The sequence below is a fragment of the Dipodomys ordii genome, unplaced genomic scaffold, assembly GCF_000151885.1.
Source record: "Dipodomys ordii isolate 6190 unplaced genomic scaffold, Dord_2.0 Scaffold50, whole genome shotgun sequence".
In the NCBI taxonomy this organism is placed as follows: Eukaryota; Metazoa; Chordata; class Mammalia; order Rodentia; family Heteromyidae; genus Dipodomys; species Dipodomys ordii.
The window spans coordinates 2,042,615-2,066,878 of NW_012267266.1; the positions used below are offsets into that span (position 1 = coordinate 2,042,615).

At 41.1% G+C, this 24,264-nt stretch overlaps 1 protein-coding gene across 1 annotated transcript; it reads right to left on the reverse strand.

The window, feature by feature from the left end:
- Positions 1-2,592: 2,592 nt before the first annotated feature.
- LOC105988606 (protocadherin gamma-C3-like) lies at positions 2,593-5,279 on the reverse strand. Its single transcript, XM_013020277.1, has 2 exons — positions 5,073-5,279; positions 2,593-4,983 (listed from the first exon to the last, which is right to left on the reverse strand). The coding sequence occupies exons 1-2, from the start codon at positions 5,277-5,279 to the stop codon at positions 2,593-2,595; spliced, it is 2,598 nt and encodes an 865-aa protein (XP_012875731.1).
- Positions 5,280-24,264: the final 18,985 nt, after the last annotated feature.

Sequence of the window (24,264 nt, forward strand, 5' to 3'; positions counted from 1 at the left end):
CTACCAGTTGAGCCACAGGACCACTTCTGGCATTCTCCGCTTATGTGGTGCTGGCAAATAGAACCCAGGGCCTCATGCATGCAAGGAGAGCACTCTACCACTGAGTTACCTTCCTATTCCCTAGTTTTTTTGTGTGTGTGTTAATAAAGTGGTTAACCTATATCTACATTTAAAAAGCAGTTTTATTGAGACTTAATTGATGGACCATACAGTTCCATCTAACTGTATGATTAGAGGGTTTTCAGTAGTATATTCTCCTATATTGAACTGATATAATCACGGTTACAAATGATTTTAATGATCTAATTATAGAATTTTTTCACCTCTGAAAAAACCAACTATTCAGTTCTAGATTTTTAAAGGACAGTTGCCCAAGTGCTAGTGGTTTAGGAAGATTTTCTGTTTCAGTGACTGAAATACCATCTTATGTTTTTCTTAGTATAATCTCCTAAAGCTAGCTACTATTCTGCCATACTTTAAAATTGGGGAAATTATAGTCCAGTGTTTTTGTTTTGTTTTGTTTTTGGGGGGGTCTGGTCTTGGGGCCTGAACTCTGGGCCTGGGCGCTGTCCTGAGGGACACTTGAAGTTTGTTTTTGTTTTGTTTTGTTTTTGGGGGGGTCTGGTCTTGGGGCCTGAACTCTGGGCCTGGGCGCTGTCCTGAGGGACACTTGAAGTTTGTTTTTGTTTTGTTTTGTTTTTTTGTTGGTTGTGGGGCCTGAACTCTGGGTCTGGGAGCTGTCCCTCAGCTCTTCAGCTCAAGGCTAGCACTCTTACCACTTGAGCCACAGTGCCACTTCCGGCTTTTTTTTCTTTTTGCTTACATGGTGCTGAGGAATGGAACCCAGGGCCTCATGCATGCAAGGCAACCACTCTACCACTGAGCCACCTTCCCAGCCCCTAGTCCGTTGTTTTTAAGTTGGGCCTGGTCTAATAAAGCTGGCTTCCAGTTCTGTAAACACTAGAATGACCTTTGCTACAGAAATATGCTAAATGATGGACTTGAAGACAGTGGTTTTCAAATTTTTCTCTAATTAGGATCAACTAGGGATCTATGAAAAGTACTGATACTTGTCCCACTCCCAGAAATTGTGCTTAAACTACTCTGGGGTACTGCCTGAGATTCAGGTTTGTACCATAGAACTAAGTTCCAGAACATGGCTCCAGGGAAAATAGCAGTTTCTAGAATGACCACAAAAGCAATTCTATCTGGCTTTCATCCTTCCTTAGCTTTTCCCTATGAACTTCTACTTCATTACCTTAGGCTGTCTTCATGTCAAGGTGTGTTTACTGGACAAAGAACTAATAAGTAATAATAGTAATAAATAATAAATAATCATGATATGCCAGATACTGTGCTAAATACCTTGCATATAGTATGTAATGCAGTAGTTCTATAAAAGTCATGATGTTCTCTTTTTGCCTATGGGAAAGTGTCTTACAAAGGAGATAGAGAGAAGTGCTTAAAGACTGCCAAATGGAACATTCCATAGCAGTAACTCACTTAGCAACAAAATAACAGAGTTTTCACCACAATTAAGAGTATGTGTAGGTTTCTCTCCAAAGTACAGGCCTTGCCAAGGCATTCTGAATGAAATATACTTTTCTAAGGAAATGAATATATCTATTTTTACATTATGTCTGAATAACACTAGAGGTCCATTTATAGTTTCTTTTGGGCTGTCTAGATTATTTACTTTTGTGCCATCCTGGGGCTTGGACTCAGGGCCTGAGCACTGTCCTTGAGCATTTTGCTCAAGGCTGGTGCTCTACAACTTGAGCCACAGTCAACAGCTCCACTTTTGCCTTTTTTTTTTTTTTGGTAGTTACTGAAGATAAGATAGTCACAGACTTCCCTGCCCAGGTGGCACTGAACTACAATCCTCAGATCTCAGCTTCCTGAGAAGCTAGGATTATAGGCCTGAGCCATCGGCATCTCCCTTTTTTTTAAATAAAATTTTTACTTTTATAATTTAAAATAGTTGCATTTAGGTTTGGGGATTATAGTTAGTTGAAATTTTTTCTTCATATGTTTCTGTATTTTCCAAATCTTCTACAATGCTCATCCATTGCTGTTATAAAAATATTCTGTAAGTAACATGTCCACTAATTATTTCTCATAGTGTGCTTGAAATAAATGTGAAGAGTATCCAGATTTATTTTATTCATAGGAAATTATCTGGAAATGAGGCAGAGGACTTGTGTCGGCAGAGGAAAGTTATTTTAAAAACATTCATTTTGAGAAGGAAGCAGTAAATTGGAGGTAATTTTTTATATTCCCAGTAGCTGCCATGAATTAGATATTTGTAATAATTCATTTCCAAAGCAAATGATAGAAAGCTCAACTCTGTTGAGATCTTGAGTTAAGCTCAAGTTTACCTTTGGCAAGATTGGTTGCTTGTGATGCAAATAAGTGCTGAAGTACGAACTGAGTCTACAAGTGAATTAAGTAACTTCACCCTAAAATAAGACCTCAAATCTAGCAGGCCACCCTCCTTCCAGAGACATCTAGTTTGATAGAGGAGATACCAGGTGAAAACCTTGATGCATCAACATTAAACAGCTCAGAACCTTACAGAAAGTGGAGCAGGAATCAACAAGCATTAAAACATTTCAGCGATGACTTGCTAACTCTTACCTGTCCAGGAGGGGAGCTCTCTTCACCCAACACCTGCCTATAGAATACAGGATCACAGCTCCTTAGCGTATTCTGGCGGCTGGCCAGTGGGCTGGCTGCACCAGGTTTCTTCAGCAGGGAAAGGCTGCGGCGGGAGTCCGTGGTGAGATACACCTGCTGGTAAAGGTGCGGCGACATCAGACCTCCCCGCACGGCGTCCGCGTGTAAGGAGGGCCCTGGTGTTCGGTACAGGGAACTCACCGGGGTTCGGTACAGGTCCCTAGACTGCTTCCACTTGTAAACTTTGAATATGATCACCCCCAACACTGTGACTGTGAACCCCACGGAGACCAGGATTAGAGAAAGAAGTAGATAAAAGGTGAGGTTTTTATTCTGCTCTCGGGGGACAGAGCCAGAAGGGAACTCGGCCAGGGCTTCAGGAGATTCCTCCATCACTGACACAGTTAGGGTAGCCGTGGTGGACAGTGGTGGCTTTCCATTGTCTGAGATCAAGACTGTGAGAATCTGCCTAGGAGAATCTGTGTCCTGTACTGGGCGCACAGTGCTGATTTGACCTGTGTGGAGCCCCACGGCAAAAAGGCTCTGGTTGGGGGCTCCCAAGAGACTATAGGAGAGCCAGGAGTTGTGTCCCGCATCTGCATCCCAGCCTACCACCCTCGAGACCACGTGGCCTGCAGCTGTACCTCGAGGCAGTATCTCCACTGAATTCTGGCCTGGCCGGGGGTATAGGACCTGGGGGGCGTTGTCATTGCGGTCAGTAACAAATATGTTCACGCTGATGTTGGTGGCCAGGACTGGGGTGCCCCCGTCGTTGATGTGAGCTGTTAATTCGAACTCCCGCCGGTCTTCGTAGTCCAGAGGCATTAAGGTTGACAAGATGCCACTGTCACGATTGATCGTGAAATAGCGGCCCACTAATCCGGTTTCAGCTCCTTGTTCTAAAAGAAAGAAGGAAAGGCGTGCATTGTGGGGGGCGTCGGGGTCCCAGACGCTCAGATTTAGGATGGGGACTCCAGGGAGGTTGTTTTCCTCCACGTAAACGTCGTAGGAAGACTGGGAAGACTGGGGAGGGTTGTCGTTGATGTCAGACACTTGGACAAGCACTGTCGTAAAGGCTGAGAGAGAAGGGGATCCCGCGTCTCGAGCCGTGATGCTGAGGTTATATTCTGGCACGGTCTCCCGGTCAAGCACTGCACTGGTTTTCAGAGTGAAGTAATTCTTGAGGGAAGAAGTAAGGCTGAAAGGGAGACCTGATGGAACCTCGCAAGTCACCAATCCGTTCTCGCCCGTGTCCAAATCGGTGACACTGAGCAAAGCGATGACAGTCCCCAGAGGGGCATCCTCAGGGACTGGGCTGTACACGGAGGTGACCGTGATCTCAGGGGCATTGTCGTTCACGTCCACAACCTCGACCAACACTTTGCAATGTGCTCCTTCGGGATTGGAGCCTTTGTCTTTGGCCTGGATGTAAATCTCATGGAGTTTTGTGTCCTCGAAGTCCAGCCGGCCCTTGATTGTCAGCACGCCGGTCACCAGGTCTAAGGCGAATAGTTCGCGCACGCCAGCCCGGTTGTGGCTGCCGAAGGAGTAAACTATTTCCCCGTTGAGGCCTTCATCCAGATCCGTCGCGTGGACCTGCGCCACGCGAGTTCCGGGGGACGCATCCTCCAGGACGCGCGCCCGGTACAAGGACTGGTTGAAGGCGGGCGCATTGTCATTCGCGTCCAGCACTGTGATGTGAATCGGAAGGATGGCGGAGCGAGCGGGGGTTCCTCCGTCCAACGCCGTCAGCACCAAGTGGAGACTTGATTCTCGTTCCCGGTCCAGGGCGCGCTCCAGGACCAGCTCTGCGTACTTGGTGCTGTCCTCCCGCGTCTGTACCCGAAGCGCAAAGTACTCATTGTGGCTCAGCTCATAGGTTTGTAAAGAGTTGCTTCCCACATCGGGATCGTGCGCGCTCTCGAGCGGAAAGCGCGTCCCCGGCGCCATGGCCTCGCTAATCTCCAATTTCATTTCCCCGGTGGGGAAGGAGGGATTGTTGTCGTTGATGTCCTGAATCACCACTTCCGCGCTGAACAGCTCCAGCGGGTTCTCCACCACCAACTCCAGAGTTACAGTACAGGAGGGCAGTGTCCCACACAGCTTCTCCCGGTCGAGACGGTCGTTCACGAACATCTCCCCGGTCTCCCAGTTCACCTCAAAGAATCTATGGCTCGCCCCGGACACCACCCGGAGCCTGCGGGTTGACAGGCTGTCCAGATCCAAACCCAGGTCCGTGACCACGTTCCCCACAGTGAAGCCTTTCTCCCTCTCCTCCAGAATCTCATAGCGAATGACGGTGGAAGCCTTGTTCAAGGCAGCCAGCAGAAGCAAAACTCCCACCGCTCTCCGGGTGCTTACCAGTCCGCTCCAGCAGGCCGCTGGGACCATCTCACTTCAAAGGCAGTTCCTCTCTTCGCGGGGTCCCGATCGTCCCGACGGGTTCTCGGAGAAACTTTCAGCGGGTTAGCGCTAGGGCGCTGGGCGCGGAGTCGGACATGGCTTTCTGACTGCCGCTGATTTGCTCGCCGGCTGTTCAGTCTCTGCCTCATCCCGGGGCGCCGAAAGGGGACGGGCCCGGGCCAGATCTCCAGCGTCTTCATTGGCCGACAGCGGCACACAGAGTCCCAGCCAATAACTGCACGAAGAATGCGCTAGCGCCGGGCACTTTGAGCAGGACACGCGCTAGCGCCAGGAACTTCACTTTCCTTTGGCTGCGTTCCAGAGTTTCCGGCCAAAGCGCCTTGCCAGAGATTTGTGAAAGGGGGGGAACCTACCTCCGCCTGGAAAGCCAGCAGCGGGGCGAGGAAGCGGGGCTTCTGCAGCTCTCCCCGCCAAATCAGGGCCTATTAAACACTTTAATCGCTCTCCCTGATCACAAGCAGAGGGATCAAACAAAACCGAAACGACACCACACTGTCTGGAAACACACCAACAAACCTGATTTGTTGGATGGACAGACAAGCAGCCGAACCCTACTTGTAAGGAGGGATTAGCATTTTTGTGGGGATGTTAATAACTTCAGTTTTATAGGTCGAGATGTTAGAGCTCGCTTAGCAGTGTGGGGCTCTGGGTTCTCTCATCAGAGCCCTCCTTAGACCAATGCTTATCTGTCTCCAAATGAGACTGTAGAATTTCCTGTCATTTCATCAGTAGAGCAAATCAATAGTAGCTACTGTCTGCTGGGTTTAGCTTTGTCTTAGATTTTAAAATGAAAGCCATACTGTGTTTTTTTTTAAAAACTGGATGTTATTGTTTAGATTCGTTTTAGTAAGAATCAGGAAGCAACATGACATTTCCCTATGCCATCTTTCCCAGAGAACACAACTGTTACCCTTTACTTGATTAATAATTTTTTGAGATCATTGAGAAGTTACTAAGAAAGAACAACTTTCCCAGGGAAGGAGGGAGGGAAGGAGAGACAGAGAGAGAGAGAGAGACAGAGAGAGAGAGAGACAGAGAGACAGAGAGACAGAGACGGACATAAAACAGAGACAGAGAGACAGAGAGACAGACCATCAAGGCAGGAGCCAAGCCCCCTGGCTTCCATACCACCCAAGATTGATTGATTGAAATCAAATAACAAAGCTATTCCTAGAATAAAGACTCCTGAGTTTTCTGTATTTGGGATTATAATCAGCAAACAAAACAGCAACGTTTAGGATAATGAATAACAATAAAATAATCCAGAGATGAATCCCATGTCTTGGACAAAAAAACTAACCTTTAAGGATTCCCAGATTTCTATTCTATTAAATAGATTAAGCAGGTGAATAAATATCTAGTACAGAGTGTCAATTAATAATGCAAACCATCCTATTAGATACAAAATATAGAGCTTTAGAGCCTCATACTCTTCCTGTGTTCTTGTCTTGGGCATCATTTTGGCTGCAGGCAGTTCTTTCTGAACAGCAACTCAACCTTAGTTGTACCAAATATATGTGTCTGTGTGTGTAAATATCACATATAGACAAACATGACATATATATGAAATATATATCTAAATATATCTAATGAAATGAAAAAGTATTTATGACCTGTCCCTTCATGTCCTTAATTTTAATTCACTTTTTAAATCCCTGGTTTTAATTTTCAACTCAAGTTGACAATAGACCAGACTACCAAGAAGTGTAATAAGCTGTCTTCTAAGACAGACAATATTAGAATTTAGAATATAGACTATAGCTTAATCACTTGCTACACAAACACTAAGAACCAAGGAATAGGTAGGCTTGCAGAACTTGTCAGAATGAAAGAATGATCTACTATAGATACACTGATTCAGAATTTGCATTTAACAAAATATCTGAGTGATTTGAAGATATGTTAAAATTTGAAAAAAATGACAACCATTAATCAGTGGGTTATTTGCAAGTAATACTGATTTTACATTTTTTAATATTATTTTTAAAAATAAATATTGTACAAAGTAGAGGGGTTCATTATAATATTGCCATACATACATATATTGTACTGTGATTGTATTTGCTACCTATTGTATTACTATTTTTAATTCCCCCTTTTTCATCTACCTCTGCCCTTTGTGAGCCAGTTCTGGGGTTTGAACTCAAAGTCTGAGTGCTGACTCTGAGCTTTTATCCTCAAGGCTAGTACTCTACTACTTGAGACACAAGTGGTAGAACAAACTGGTGGCTAATTGGAGATAAAATCTCACAGACTTTCCTGCCCAGCCCACAGTTTATAAACTGTGATTCTCAGATCTCATCCTCCTGTGTAGCTTGAATTATAGGCATGAGCCACCAGTGCCAAACAAATTAATGGTACCTTCCCTCTCTTATTTTTTTTTACAATTATAATGGGTTTCATTATGCAATTTTCATACATGAATACAATATATTTTGATCATATTCATCCTTCTATCACCCTCTCTTTTAATGTAGCAATATTTATGCCAACATCATAAAAACCAAACAATAAAATCTATTTATATGTATTCTTTTCTCTAGGAGTAAGCATATTTTGAAGACATATTCATTTACACTTTTTGTTTGTCTGTGCTGAGGACTGAACCCAAGGCTTCATTGAATGCTAGGCAAGTGTTTTACTAGTGAGCTACACCCTAGCCCATAGATTGATCCATTCACTCATTTTGTGTGTGTGTGTGTGTGCACGTGCGCGTGCGCACGCATGTGCTATTCATAAGGCTTGAACTCAGGCCCTTGGGTGTTCTCACTGAGCTTGTTTGCTCAAGGCTAGCACTCTACTACTTGAGTCACTGTTCCACTTTTGGCTTTTTAGTGGTTAAATGGAGATAAAAGTCTCACTTTCCTGCCCCCCAGCTGGCTTTTAACTACTATTCTTAGAATTCAGCTAAGATTACAGGTGTGAGCCGCTGGTACCTGACTTATTCACTTTTTTAAGCTGTCAACAGAATTAATGAACTTAACCTTAATGATCTGAAGAGAGAATATTGCTTGATAAAGAGACAAGTAAGGTGTAACAACTTGATATATCCCTGTCTAAAGGAAATGGAAGTCTAGTAAACAGGATCAACACTGTTTTTTTGTTTCTTTTGATAACTTCGCTGTTTTATAATTGTAAGAGACTTTCTGACCAATAAAATATAGAAAAAAATTAATATAATTTTAAAATAGAAAGTGCACATATTACAAGGTCAGAAGTGAGGCCCGTGTGTCAAAAACCTTCTAGTTCTAATACTGACAATTACACTTAGTAGCTGCGTAACCATGGAACTTTTCTTTATCTTTTATTATTAAAATCATTACGGTGCTGGGGATTGACTCAAAGGCCTTATGCATACTGGATAAGCACTGTAAGACTGAGCTAACACCCTGAGGCACCCAAACTTTTCTTTTTGTCTTTTTTATTTTTAAACAAAATGATTATATTATAAATAAAACAATGACATGCCTCATTGATATAGCCACAACCATCTCAATCACTTCCAAAATATTTTAACAGTTTTCAACATACCATACACAATTCAAAAGTAATTCAAGAATTTTTCATAAATTTATACACTCATGTAACAAACTCTATGATCCAGTTTTAAAATACTACCCCGACTCCCAAATTTTCCTCATGATGGGTCTACACAATCAATCACTCCTTCCACTCTGTTCTCAGGCAACCCTGATCTACTAGGTGGTTTTGTAACTCCTCTCCTCTCCCTCTCCTTTTCCCTTCTCCCCTCTTCCCCCCTCCTCCCTCTCTCATTAGGGATTGAATCCAGAACCTCACATATACTAGGCAAATGCTTTACCACTGAGTTACACCCCAAGTCCCATGATTTTTCCTCTATGTTTCTATTGAAACAGAGTAATAATCATTACAGTACACTGAGTACTACAGAGACAGCACTGGGGCAAGTCAGAGCCAGAGGAGCATTGGGTGATACTGACTCACTGAGAAAAAGTAACTAAAAGTCAAACAAAGAAGAACATCCTGGCTCCCATCCACTGATATCCCAAAGAAACCAGGAGAGATGTGGAATAGCACTGTGTGGACAACAAGCACCTTAATTGAAACAAGACTGTTAAATCGAAGGAAAATATGAAAGGGTTCTGAGATAAACTGAAAGAAAGCTTGGTGCAGTGCAAAAAGGGAGTCATCAAGGCTGAAAAAAATTGGAAAAAAAAGAGGAGAAAGATGATAAGTTACTCGGTAATTTTTCTTTTTCTTACAAAACTTTAAGCCCACAATGACATAGGCAACTCTTTTTAAAAGAAAAAAATTGAAAAGTAAATGATTTAGTTTTAACTGTGTAGTATTTCTTTATATACTTAATACATTATTGAATATGTCTTTAGATAGCCTTCTCTTAGTGCATTTTATTTTATTTATTATTATTTTATTTATTTATTTTTTGGTCGGTCCTGGGGCTTGAATTTTGGGCCTGGGCCCTGTCCTTCAGCTCTTTAGCTCAAGGCTAGCCCTCTACCACTTGAGCCACAGTGCCACTTCCAGTTTTCTGGTGGTTTATTGGAGATAAGAGACTCATGGACTTTCCTGCCCTGGCTGGTTTTGAACAACGATCCTCGGATCTCAGCCTCCTGAGTAGCTAGGATTACAGACATGAGCCACTGGTGCCCAGCTCTTGCTGCATTTTAATTAACCATTCACCTTGTCTGGTACAGTAAGGGGGAAAGAAAAGCTCAAATAAAATACTTGTGATAAGCAAACACCACTTTTTTGCTTTTGTTCTAGTACTGGGGCTGGAATCCAGGGCCTAGGCACTGTCTTTGAACATTTTTGTGAATGGATAGTGCTCTACCACTTGAGCCACAGATTCCCTTCTGGCTTTTTGCAGGTTACCTGGAGATAAGAATCGCCCAATTCCCTTTAAACCATGATCCTCAGATCTAGCCTCTGAGTAGCTAGTTTACAGAAGTAAGTCTTAGACACCAGATGCAAACACCATTTTGTAAGTGCACAAAGAAGAGCTGCACTATTCTGTTGACATTCTGTATGCTTCTAGGCAAATATAATTTTTATTAGAAAAAGGGATAAAACATGTAGTCGTTTGTATTTGATTCCTTTTGCTTAGCATAATGTCTAATCCAGCTCTTGACTATACAATCAGTTCTGTTCTTCCCCGAACTCAGTCCGAAATTCAGAAATCTTTCTTTCTTTCTTTCTTTCTTTCTTTCCTTTCTTTCCTTCCTTCCTTTCTTTCTCCTCCTCCTCCTCATCCACCACCTCCTCCTCCACCACCTCCTCCTCCTCCTCCTCCTCCTCCTCCTCTTCTTCTTCTTCCTTCTTCGTGTGTGTGTGTGTGTGTGTGTGTGTGTGTGTGTGTTGTGGGGCTTGAACTCAGGGTCTGGGCTCTGTCCCTGAGCTTTTTCACTCAAGGCTAGTACTTCAGCAGTCTACTACTTTGAGACACAGTTCACTTCCAGGTTTTTGGTGGTTAATCAGGGATAAGAGTCTCATGGACTTCCTGTCCAGGCTGGCTTTGAACCACGATCCTTAGATCTCAGCCTCCTGTATAGCTGGGATTACAAGCATGAGCCACCAGTGTGTGGCTCAGAAGTCATTTTTAATGTATTTTCCATACCTACATCCAACTTGTTGCCAATCCATACCAGCACTGGCTACCTCCAAAAAAATGTTTGTATGTTCTTTTTTTCAGTGCTGGGATTGAACCTAAGGTCAGTATAGGTCCATCAAGTGTCCTACCATTGTGCTAGACCTGTCGCTCCCAGCTATGTTTTGCAACTACCATTTAATTTCCCTGCCACTGCTACCACCTAACTGAAAGCCACCTTAAATACTGTGATAACTTCTCTGAGGTATTCTAACTTTTATGCTTTTTCCAAAATCTGCTTAGCATGCAGAAATCTGAGTCTTCTTTCAAAAGTGTACATTAGATTATGTATTGGTAAACTAATTGTTTTGCCTACAACTGGCTTATAATTTGTGGGGCTAATGCAAAATAAAATTAGCTGGATTATTAAAAAAATTATTGAGAAAGGCAAAATAATGGCAGCAGAGCATTAACCCAGTATGAGTACCTTCTAGATAAAATGTTCATTTAAGCAAAGAGCTATGTGCGATGACAGCACAGGCCACATCCCCACAAAGCTGGCTCTGTCTGACACAGAGGAAACTGTCAATAAAATTTACCAAGTATTTATTTAATCTATTTAGTGCCAGCACCAAAGCTTGAACTCAGGGCATGGACACTGTCCCTTAGCATTTTTGCTCAAGGCTGATGCTCTACCACCCATCACACCTCCACCTGTGTCTTTTTGGTGGTTAGAGATAAGGGTCTCTTGGGCTTTCCTGCCTTGGCTGGATTCAAATCTGGATTCTCAGGTTTTAGTCTTCCAGGTAGTTAACAGTACAGGCATAAACCACCAGACACCTGGTGATAAACTTATTGTTTAAATTTTTTTTTTGTTTTTTGTTTGGTCGTGGGGCTTGAACTCTGGGTCTAGGTGCTGACCCTGAGCTCTTTAGCTCAAGGCTAGCGCTCTACCACTTGAGCCACAGTGCCACTTCCTGTTTTCTGGTGGTTAATTGGAGTCTCAAGGGCTTTCCTGTCCAGGCTGGTTTTGAACCGTGATCCTCAGATCTCAGCCTCCTGAGTAGCTAAGATTACAGGCGTGAACCACTGGCACCTGACAATTTTTTTTAATTGTTATTATAAAGGTGATGTACAGAAGGGTTACAGTTACATAAGTCAGGTAAAGAGTATATTTCTTGGGCTGGGAAGTTGGCTCAGTGGTAGAAGCGCTTGCCTTGCATGCATGAGGCCCTGGGTTCGATTCCTCAGCACCACATAAGCAAAAAGAAAAAAGCCGGAAGTGGCACTGTGGCTCAAGTGGTAGGGCGCTAGCTTTTAGCTGAAGAGCTGAGGGACAGCGCCCAGGCCCAGAGTTCAGACCCCATGACTGGACCAAAAAAAAAAAGAGTATATTTCTTTTTGGACAATGTCACTACTTCTCTTGCTTTCTCCCAACTGACTTTTTTTTTTTTTTTTGGTAGGTCGTGGGGCCTGAACTCTGAGCCTGGATGCTCGCTCTACCACTTGAGCCACAGCACCACTTCTGGCTTTTTCTGCTCATGTGGTGCTGAGGAATTGAACCAGAGCCTCATGCATGCAAGGTAAGCACTCTATCACTGAGCCACCTTCCCAGCCTGATCCCAGCTGACTTTTAAAGCATAAGAAAAGCTATTTAACTTCATTCATAATGAAAACAGTTCTGGGATTTTAAGAAAAATGAATCATATTGACCAAAAAAAATTGAAAGCTTGGAAAGACATCATACAGCCAAGATTGGGACAATAAATAGGTATTCTCATGTATTTGCAGCAAAGTAAAATGATATTCCTCTTTTGTATGGAAAGAACTAGTTGTATCTATCAAACTTCACATGTATTTATAACTCAGAAAACATATTTTTGGAAATTTGTACTGGAAATTCATATACCTCAAAAATTACAAAACAAGTATACACCAGCTTTTCATTACAGTATTATTTTAATTGTTAAAATATTAGAAATTACCTCAATGAAAAATTATAGGTGGCTGAACAGAGTGTGATCTATCTGTCTATCGATCGATCGGTCGATCGATGGATCTATCATTTTAAAAATTAAGATCCTTGTAAATTGATATAAAATGATTTCCAAGATATGTAATTTTTGCATTCAACCATATGGAACTAACCAGTATAAATAACCAGGAAGCTGATTAAAAAAATTGAGAAACTATTTCTAGACAATGTGTCACAAGGCAAAGCAGAACTGTAATATACAAAGAAGGAAATGAGAAATGTCTAGTGTTTTGCCTTGCAGCAACTTTCAGACCACGAGACAGAAAGGTGGAATTCCAGAAAAATAATGCAGTCTTGGTTTGAGCAATGGAGGTAGTTTGAGAGACAGGAGACAGAACTTGTGAACAAAATGCCAGAAATAATGGAGCTACCTCAAGAGAACGTTAAGGATCCCCTTAAGTCTTTGCCTGAACAATAATCTGAGCATGAATAGAATGAGACTTTTCTAAAGCTGGGCAAATAACAAATGCACTGATCAAGATTCATTGTACACATACATGGACTGTTGAAATCCTTTGTGCAATTATTTGAAGATAAAAGAAAGTCACATTTAGTAGTAGGGATAAACTAACCAACAGCAAATCTACTACAGATCTGTCCTAATTGAGCTTAAAAATAAACTTTGTAGTTGGTGGGGTGGCTCAGTGATAGAGTGCCTGATCAATAAGCACAAGACACTGAGTTCAAATTCCATTATTCACACACACACACACACACACACACAAATTAACCACCCAGCCACCACCACCACTTTATTGGTATTAAAAAAAAATTTAATACCAATAAAATTTATTTGGGATTGGGATAGTTATGCTTAAATGGTATTTTTTTTGTTGTGAAAATACCGTACAGAGGGGGTTACAATTACATGGACAAGGTAATGAGTACATTTCTTATCAAGCATTGTTGCCTCCTCCTTTGATTCCCCCTCCCTCTCAGTACTTCTTAAAGACAACAATTCTAAACATTCAACAGTTTTAACATTTACAAGGTCTGTCATTCAATAAAAGCAACAGGTAAATGAAGAGCAAATTGAAAATAGCACACAAGGGATTTGTGTGTGTGTGTATGTGTGTGTGTGTGTACTAGGGCTGAACTCAGGGCTTAGGCACTGTTCCTTAGCTTTTTTCTTTAAGGCTGGCACTCTACCACTTGAGCTACAACTCCACTTTCAGTTTTTTCCTGTTTCGTTGGAGAAAAGAGACTCACAGAATTTCCTGCTTAGGTTGGCTTTGAACCATGATCCTCACATCTCAGCCTCCTGAGTAGCTAGGATTACAGACACAAGCCACTAGTGCCTGGCAGCACACAAATTTTGTTTTTTTGATGCCAGAGACTGAACCTAAAGTCTCATGAATGGTGGTACGTGTTGTACTACTGAATTACACCCACAAATACTTTAAATAAGCTATTATAAATATAAATAAGGATTTAAAAGAAAACATGAAGATAATGGGAGAGATGAAAGAATTTATAAGGGAATACCTGAAAGTGAAAAATAAAATATATGAAGACTTCCCTAAATTTAGCAATGCCCTGCACACTGAAGAAGAGATCATTGACGTTTAAGGTGTAGCAATAAGTCAGGCACTGGTGACTTATGCCTGTAATCCTACTCAGGAAGTTGAGATCTGCGGATCACCTCTTGAAGCTAGCCTGGGAAGAAACATCTATGAGATTCTTATCACTAATTAATCCCAAAGAAAGAAAAAAGCTGGAACTAGAGCTGTGGCTAAGGAGTAGAGTGCTAGGCTTGAGCAAAAGAAACTCAGGGACAGTGCCCAAGCCCTGAGTTCAAGCCCCGGGACCAGCACAAATTAAAAAACAGTCTTTGTGAATAAATATAGCCTTAAGTTTCCTGATTGGAGAAGAATATGAATCAAGAGCCAATCCAGATATTCAATGAATCCAATGTAGGATAAATAAAAAAAATTCCATCAAGGATCATCATAATCAAAGTGCTAGAGATCATTGATAAAGAAAAATTTAGAAATAGTCAGAGAAAAAGGATTGTTAAGTACAGGAAAACAAGGATTGGAAGGATTGTAGACTTTTAGACAGAAAGAATACAGGATTGGGGCTGGGAAGGTGGCTCAGTGGTAGAGTGCTTGTCTTGCATGCATGAGGCCCTGGGTTCAATTTCTTAGCACCACATAAGCAGAAAAAGCTGGAAGTGGTGCTATGGCTCAAGTGGTAGAGTGCTAGCCTTGAGCTGAAGAGCTGAGGGAGAGCGTCCAGGCCCGGGGTTCAGGCCCACGACCTACAAAAAAAAAAAAAAGAAAAGAAAAGAAAAGAAAAGAAAAAAGAAAGAATACAGGGTAGAAGAGAAAGGACAGCATCTTTTTTTTTTTGGGGGGGGGCCTGAACTCGGCCTGGGTGCTGTCCCTCAGCTCTACCACTTGAGCCACAGCACCACTTCCAGCTTTTTTCTTTTTGCTTACGTGGTGCTGAGCAATTGAACCCAGGGCCTTGAGCATGCAAGGCAAGTGCTCTACCACTGAGCCACCTTCCCAGCCCAAAGGACAGTATCTTTAAAGCACTGAAAAAAAAAAGAAAACCAATCTAGAATTCTGTGTCCAACAAAATTATCTTAAAAAATTTAATATAGTTCAATTCCCATTGCCAAAAAAAAGCAAAACAAAAAAACACCAGAAACCTTGTGTGAAATAATTTAATTGGTTTCATAGCAAAAATAAGTAAGTATGTATATATATATATATACATATGTGTATGTGTTTGTGTGTATAAAATCACTTAATTTATCCATTCTACAACCATCACGTTGTATACCAGAAACATATACATTTTAAAGTTCTTAAGGTCATGTGCAGTGGTTCACTCCTGTAATACCATCTACAAGGGAAGAAGAAATAGAGAGAATCGAAGTTCAAGGTCATGAGCAAAACTTAGATATGATGACAAAAGCTTGTCATCCCAGATAGACAGGAAACTTTGGATTGGGGAACTGGGGTCCAAGGCCAGCCCCAGGAAAAAACAATCCCTAAATGAGAAATGGTCTAAAGCAAAAGGGCTAGAGTAGTTGTTCAAGTGCTAGGGTATTTACTGAAGAAGTATAAGGCCCTGCGTTCAAAACCAAGTAACAGCCGGGCGCTGGTGGCTCACGCCTGTAATCCTAGCTACTCAGGAGGCTGAGATCTGAGGATCGCGGTTCAAAGCCAGCCCGGGCAGGAGAGACTGTGAGACTCCTATCTCCAAGAAACCACCAGAAAACTGGAAGTGGCGCTGTAGCTCAAGCGGTAGAGCGCTCGCCTTGAGCTGAAGAGCTAAGGGACAACGCCCAGGCCCAGAGTTCAAGCCCCACGACCGACAAAAAAAAAAAAAAAAAAAAAACCAAGTAACAATGGGCAACAACAACAAAATAATTTTTCTTTTAGAGGTAAAAGAAAGGTTTCTTTTTTGAGATAGGGTGGTCTTATGTAGTTCAGGGTGGCCTCAAACTTGCTATCCCTCCTGCCTCAGACTCTCCAGTGATGAGATTATAAGTGCTATGTCAGCACTTAGGGTAATAAAGGGATTTATTTTTAGACAAAGAGAAATGGATCATTTGCAACCAGAATACCTTCACTGCAAGAAATATTTTAAAAAGTTCTTTAATCTAAAGGAAATGATACCAGATGGATCTTGGATCTATATAAAGAAACTAGTAAGAGAAATAGTTAGGTTAAATGTTAAAGACTTTTCACTTTTAATTTCTTTAAAATATAAGTGAGTACTTGGTGCAACAATATATTGTGAATTAGGTGCCAGTAGCTCCCTCCTGGAATCCTAATTACTCAGGAGGCTGAGATCTGAGGATAGAAGTTTGAAGCCAGGTGGGCAGGAAAGTTCATGAGACTCTTATCTCTGATTACCTACCAAAAAGCCAGAAGTTGAGCTGTGTGTGGTTCAAAGTGATAGAGCATTAGACTTGAACAAAGAAGTTGAAGAACAGTGTCCAGGTTCTGAGTTCAAGCCCCAAGCCCATCACACACATTGTGTGCTTGAACTCAGAGTTTATATGCTGAAATTAAAGTGTGACAGTAATAGCACAAAAAACTTGAGCAAGGAAATGGTACTTAAGTTATAGTTGAAGTAGTCTAACATCATTCAAAGGAAGGGCTGGGGGCTGGGAATATGGCTCAGTGACAGAATGCTTGGCTAGCATGCATGAAGCCCTGAGTTTGATTCCTCAGTACAACAAAAACAGAAAAAGCTGGAAGTAGTGATGTGGCTCAAGGGGGAGAGGGCTAGCCTTGAGCAAAAGAAGCTCAGGGATAGTGCCCTGAGTTCCAGTCTCAGGACTGTCAAAAAAAAAAAGAAAAGAAAAAGAAAAAGGAAGGGCTGGGGGTGTGGCTCAATGGTAGTGTATCTGCATATCAAGTGTGAAGCCAAATTCAAAGTTCTGGGTTCAAATGCCAGTATTGTGCCCCAAATACATACATACATACATATATAGGTATATATGTGTATATATACACGTACGTACACACACACACACACACACACACACACACACACACATACACAGCCAGTCCTGGGGCTTGAACTCAGGGGCTAGGCACTGTCCCTGAGCTTCTTTTGCTCAAGGCTAGCACTCTACCACTTGAGCCACAGCACCACTTTCAGCTTTATCTGTTTATGTGGTACTGAGGAATTGGAAGGGCTTGATGCATGCTAGGTAAGCACTCTACCACTAAGCCATATTCCCAACCCTCAAATACATATTTTCAAATAGGCTTTCTTTTGAAAAGCATATTATTTAAAGGAGATGATGATAAGTTGAAGATGCACATTGTAAAGCCCTAGAACAACCACTGACAAAACTGGAAAGGACATTCAATCCAGGACAGTTGTCACATGCCTGTCTGTAATCTCAAATCTTATGAGACCAAGTCAGGGATATATATCTCTAAACCCACTGGGGATAGAATAGTAAATCATACCAAACCAAGGCAAGAAAAGATGAAAGATGGAATAAATTATAGGTGGATTAGGAAAGAGAGTAAAGACCAAGTGGGTAGACACAATCATAATCATATCAATATATACTAACTACAAGTGACCTGTAGCTTGAAATTAAAAGTCAACTATCTTCAAACTAAATAAAAAGGCAAGACCCAACTACAGCCTATCTACAGAAAAAGCACTTTATAAGTAAGAGGTAAATACAGATACATCATGCAAAAACCAAGAGCTGGGATGGCCAAATTATTACAAGAATATAGTATGCCTTAGGACAAGATGCAATGGTGGAGATAAGGCATTTCAAAATGATGAACAAGTCAATTTGTTAAGTATGAAGATTTAACAATACTGAATGTTTATATAGTAAAACCAAAAATTACCTGTGACAAAGAGGGTTATTACCTAATGATAAAAGGCCAATCCACCAAGAAGATAGCAATTTTTTTTCAAGGGGAAGGGGAAGATAGTAATCTTAAATTGTAAGTACCAACTATCAGAGTTTCAAAATACATGGCGCACAAAAGCTGACAAAAAAGAACTAAAAGGTAAAGTACACAAACCTACAATTAGAGCTGGAATCTCTAACTATTTGATAATTGCCAGAAATACCCAAAGGGTATTTCAACACCTCTTATAGGACAAGACAACAGAATAATATTCCCTTTAAGTATTCATAGCACATTCTGATCATATCGAGAGTTAGAACATAAAACTCAACAAACTTAGAAGGATTAAGATACACGGAATGTGTTCTTTAACCATACTGGATTTAAACTAACCCTTCCTTATCAGCAACAGAACAGTGAAAAAAAAATCCCCTATTAGATGGAAATACCACTATCCAGTTCTAAATAATTCAGAAGTCAAAAAGGACATCTGAAAAGAAAATTCAAAATACACTGAATTGAATGAAAATGAAGATATAAAATTTGTGAGATATTTGTGAGATATAAAGCAATTATGTAAGAAAGTATATAACACTAATGAGAAAAAAGTCTTACTGTATATTAAAAACAAACAAAAAAGTGTGATTCTGGGGCTGGGAAGGTGGCTCAGTGGTAGAGCGCTTGCCTTGCATGCATGAGGCCCAAGGTTCGATTCCCCAGCACCACATAAGCAAAAGAAAAAAAGCCAGAAGTAGCGCTGTGGCTCAAGTGGTAGAGTGCTAGCCTTGAGCTGAAGAGCTGAGGGATAGTGCCCAGGCCCAGAGTTCAGGCCCCACCGGACCAAAAAACAACAACAACAGAAAAAAAAACAGTGTGATTCTAACTCAACAAAATACAACAGGAAGACTGTGATTTGAATATGAAATGTTCCCCACAGGCTCAGCTGCTGAATGCCTGGTCCCCAGCGGGTAGTGCTGTTTTGGGAAGTGATAGAAACTTTAGGAGGTGTGATCTAGTTAGAGAAAGTGGGTCACTGGGGACATGCCTTTGAAGGCTCTAACTGGTCTAGTCCCTTCCTCTTTCTCTGCTTCCCACCCCATCTTGAGGTGAAGAAACTCCTGTGTCACAAATTCTACTGCCATGATTTTCTGCTCAAGTACATGGAGCCATGTGACCATAGACTGAACCTTCTTAAACTATGAGCCAAAATAAGTCTTTCCTCCTTCATAGTATTCATGCTGGGTATTCTATCACAGTAATGAGAAAAGTTAACTAATACAGAAGAGAAAAAAACTATAAAGCAAACAGAAGGAAATAAATACAGTAGCAGAAATCAATAAAATTAAACATCCAAGTGAAACTGAAATATAAATTTAAGCTGGATTTTGGTGCTTCACAGCTGTAATCTTAGCTACTCAGGAGGCTGAGATTGGAGGATCACAGCTCAATGCCAGGATTTGTAGAAAAATTTGAGACTCCCTCTCCAATAAACCAGCTCAAAGCCAGACTAGGGGTGTGGCTCAATTGGTAGACTATCAGGCATGAGCAAGAAAGCCCCAGGCCCTTAGTTCAAGTACCTGTACCAGCACACACATACACACAAGCAATAAATTTTAGCAAACTTTCGTGTAAAAACTATCACAATACCTACAAACTAGAAACAACTCAAATATCTATCAATGGATACTATTCAGCAATTAAAAGGAATAAAGTATTGATACATGGTACAACACGTATGAACCTAAAAAATACGCCACATGGACTGGGTGCTGTTAGCTCACACCTGTAATCCTAGCTACTCAGGAGGCTGAGATCTGAGGATCACTGCTCAAAGCAGCATGGGCAGGAAAGACTGAGATTCTTATCTCCAATAAACTACTTAGAAACAGCTGGAATGGTGCTGTGGCTCATGTGGTATAGTGCTAGTCTTGAGCAAAAGAAGCTCAAGGGTAGTGCCCAGGCCCTGAGTTCAATCCCTAAGGCCAGCACACACACACACACACACACACACACACACACACACACACACACTGTGAATGGGGGTAATGCCTCACAACTATAAATCCTAGTTATGCAGGGAATCTGACATCTGGAGGGTTAAGATTCAAAGTCAGAAAAGCCTCTGAGAGAGGAATGACTCAGTGGTAAACACCAACCAAACATGCAAGATGAACAAGAGCTAGAGGCCCTGAGTTCAAACTGTAGTACTATAAAATAAATTCCAATTAGAAAACAAGCAAAAGACATAAACTGGAAAAGCTATATGAGTGACAAAGAAAAGATACTTTCAACCTGGCTTACTAGTGACTTCAGATACGCAAACTAAAACTCAAAATAATGCTGTCACTGGTGGCTCATGCCTGGAATCCTAGCTACTCAGGAAGCTGAGATCTGAGGATCATGGTTCAAAGCCAGGTGGGACAGAAAAGTCTGTGAGACTTTTTTTTTTTTTTTGCTAGTCCTGGGGCTTGAATTCTGGGTCTGGGTGCTGTCCTTGAGCTTTTTTTTATTTGGGGGGGGTCCGGTCGTGAGCCTGAACTCTGGGCCTGAGCATTGTCCCCCAGTTCTTCAGCTCAAGGCTAGCGTTCTACCACTTGAGCCACAGTGCCACTTCTGTTTCTGGTGGTTAACTGGAGATGAGTATCACGGACTTTCCTGCCTTGGAACCCTGATCCTCAGATCTCAGTCTCCTAAGTAGCTAAAATTATGGGCGTGAGACACCAGTGCCTGACTTTCTGAGTAATATTGGAGATAAGAGTCTCACAGACTTTCCTTCCTGAACTGGCTTCAAACTATGATCTTCAGATCTCAGCCTCCTGAATATCTAGGATTACAGGCATGAGCTACCAGTGCCAGGCTTGTGAGACTTTTATCTCCAATTAACTGCCACAAAGCCAGAAATGGGGCTCAAGAAATGGCTCAAGTGGTAGAGCACTATATCATTGAGTGAAGAAGCTCAAGGATAGTGCTTATGTTCTGAGTTCAAATCCCATGACTAGTGCCACGTGCACACACACACACACACACACACACACACACACATGCACACACACACAATCTTACAAAGATGTCTATTTTTAAAGCTAAACTAAAAACAGTGACAATTCCAAATACTAGTGAGAATATGGAGACATTGGATCTGCAATACACCAATGGAAAATGGTACAGCCTCCTGAAAAATAGTTGGGCAGTTTCTACAAAACTGATATATACTTGGAGCTGGGAAGGTAGCTCAGTGGTAGAGCGCTTGCCTTGCATGCATGAGGCCCTGGGTTCGATTCCTTAGCACCACATAAGCAAAAAGAAAAAAGCCGTAAGTGGCTCTGTGGCTCAAGTGGTAGAATGCTAGCCTTGAGCTGAAGAGCTGAGGGACAGCACCCAGGCGCAGAGTTCAGGCCCCATGACTGGACCTCCCCCCCCAAAAAAAAACTGATATATACTTACTATGTGATACAATGATTTCACTCTTGGTCATATATAGCAGAGAAATGAAAACTTACGTCACAAAAATGGTATACAATGCTCATAAAAGCTTTATTGTAGTAGACCATGACTGGAAACAACTCAAATGTCTTCATAGAAGTGAACCATTAAACTAACTGCGCTATATCCATACAAGGATATTCTACACATAATAAAAAGGAACAAATTCTTGATATGTGCAGCAATATTGAGAGACTTCAGGGGAATTATACTGATTAAATAAAGAGCCATTCTCAAAATGTTACATACTTGATGGTGCAATGGATACTTCAAGATGACAAAATTATAGGGATGGTGGATAAATTAGTGGTGGCAGGTAGTTAGAGATATTGGGGTTACATGAAAGAGTTCTTTTGTGATACTGGAACAGTTCTGTATTTGATTATAATAGCAATTATAGAGATTTACATGTGTGGCAAATTTGCATAGAGCTATTCATGGGCACACACCATGTAAATAAATACATATTAAAAAAGTTTTGAAATCTGAATGAGGCCTATAAATTGCAGCAACTTCAACTTCTTGGTTTTGATGTTGTTACTTCAGTGATATTGACGCTATTACTGGGGGGAAGCTTGGTAGTAGGTGACTGGAATATCTTTATACTATTTTTGCAATTTCTTAGGGTCTACAATAATTTTTAAAATAAATATTTATAAAAGGCAGTCCAGCCAGGCGCCAGTGGCTCATGCCTCAAGAGGCTGAGATCTGAGGATCGCAGTTCAAAGCCAGCCCAGGCAGGAAAGTCCGTGAGACTCTTATCGCCAATAAACCACTAGAAAACCAGAAGTAGCACTGTGGCTCAAGTGGTAGAGCACTCCCCTTGAGCTGAAGAGTGCAGGGAGAGTGCCCAAGCCCAGAGTTCAAGCCCCATAACCGACCAAAAAACAAACAACAAAAAAACCCCAAAACAGTCTACACTTAGTAATATAGCTACATATATGAAATAAACATGAAACAAAGTCTGAAAGAACAGAGAAAAAATTTCCATATTTGAATTTACAGGATTTTGACCCTCCTTTGTCAGTGACTGATAGCATAAAGGGACAACAAGTCAGTAAGGGCACAGAAAGCCTGAGCAATGCTATCAGCTAACATAATCTAAATTGATCTGATTGAGAGTTACAGGATATAACCACCATTAATAGCAGAATACACAATTTTTACTTGTATAAGGAACATTCACTAGATCTGAGGAATATGATTCAAAGCCAGCCCAGGCAAGAAAGTCCATGAAACTCTTATCTCCAATTAACCACCAAAAAGCTGGAAGTGGAGCTATGGCTCAAGTGGTAGAGTGCTAGCCTTGAGGATTGTAGATCAAACCCAGTTCCCAGGCCCTGAGTTCAATCCCTAGGAATCCTATAGGAGAAAAACAAAGTATATGTGGAAATGTAATAGTGGAAAATGGAATTATTTTCTTCCCAGAAAGAAATAAGGCAAAGAAGTACACTCTTGCTGTTTCTACTCAATTTTGCCCTATAAAGCCTACTCAATGCAATAAAGCAAGAACAAGAAAAGGCTGATAAAAACAGTAAGAAATAGAACTGACTTTATTTACAGAACAGATATTTAAGTATACAGAAAAATCCAAGAAATCCACAAAAAAAGCTACTAGAATTCTTAGGTTACTTTATTACTTTCCTTTTATATTTCTCTTGTCCCAGATAGGGACTCACTTATTGGTCATTGACAGGCACCCTACCACCGGAGCCACACTTTCAACTCCTTCAACATCGATTTATTAAGAGCCTAGAATCTAACATCAATTTTAGTTCAGTGTGCTAACAATGATTAACTACAATGTGAAAATTTAAAGTACTATTTAGAAAAATGGAAAGAATTAAATACTAAGCAGTAAGTTTGTTAAAATATTAAGATCTATAAAGTGAAAACCCAAACATTGCTAAGATAAAGATTATTTATGTTTATGGATTCAATAATGTTAATTTTTCATAAATTGAAGCTATACATTTTTGTTTATAAAGAAAATGTCAGGGGCTGGGAAGGTGGCTCAGTGATAGAGTGCTTGCCCCACATGAATGAAGCCTTGGGTTCGATTCCTCAGCACCACATAAGTAGAAAAAGCCAGAATTGGCACTGTGGCTCAAGTGGTAGAACTCTAGCCTTCAGCTGAATTGTTCAGGGACAGCACCCAGGCCCACAGTTCAAGCCCCATGACAGCCAAAAAAAAAAAGGAAAACATCAAGATTGTACCAAAACTTATATAAATATTAAGGGATGTAGAATGGTAGAAAAGAAAAAAACATTTAAAAGGAAAACAAACTTGGAAAACCTACACTACCTAATTAAAAGCCATTTATTATAATTTTTTTTGCAACCCTAGAATAATCAAGGTATTTGGGTGTATGTAAACATAGATTGTCCAGAAAAACATTCACATGTGAATCTATAGTTAAATGAATGGGGAAAGGATACTCTTCTCAATAAATTTCTCAAAGAGAACAAAGATTCCTGTGCAAATTTTCATTCTTAACACATACTACCCAGAAAAATCAACAGAAAATAAATAAACATACAATAAATGGTAAAACTAGACTGGGCACTGGTAAATCATGCCTGGAACCCTAGCTACTCAGGATACTGAGATCTAAAGATCACAGTAGCCAGCCTAGGCATAAAGTCTGAGACTCCATCTCCAAATTAACTTTCAAAATTCAGGGCTGGATATATGGCTCAAGTGGCAGAGC

Coding starts and splice junctions, on each gene's coding strand:
- LOC105988606 (XM_013020277.1), bottom strand. CDS start 5,279: ATGAAGACGCTGGAGATCTGGCCCGGGCCCGTCCCCTTTCGGCGCCCC. Junction 4,984..5,072: donor AGAGAGGAACTGCCTTTGAA/GTGAGATGGTCC, acceptor GCCTTGAACAAG/GCTTCCACCGTCATTCGCTA.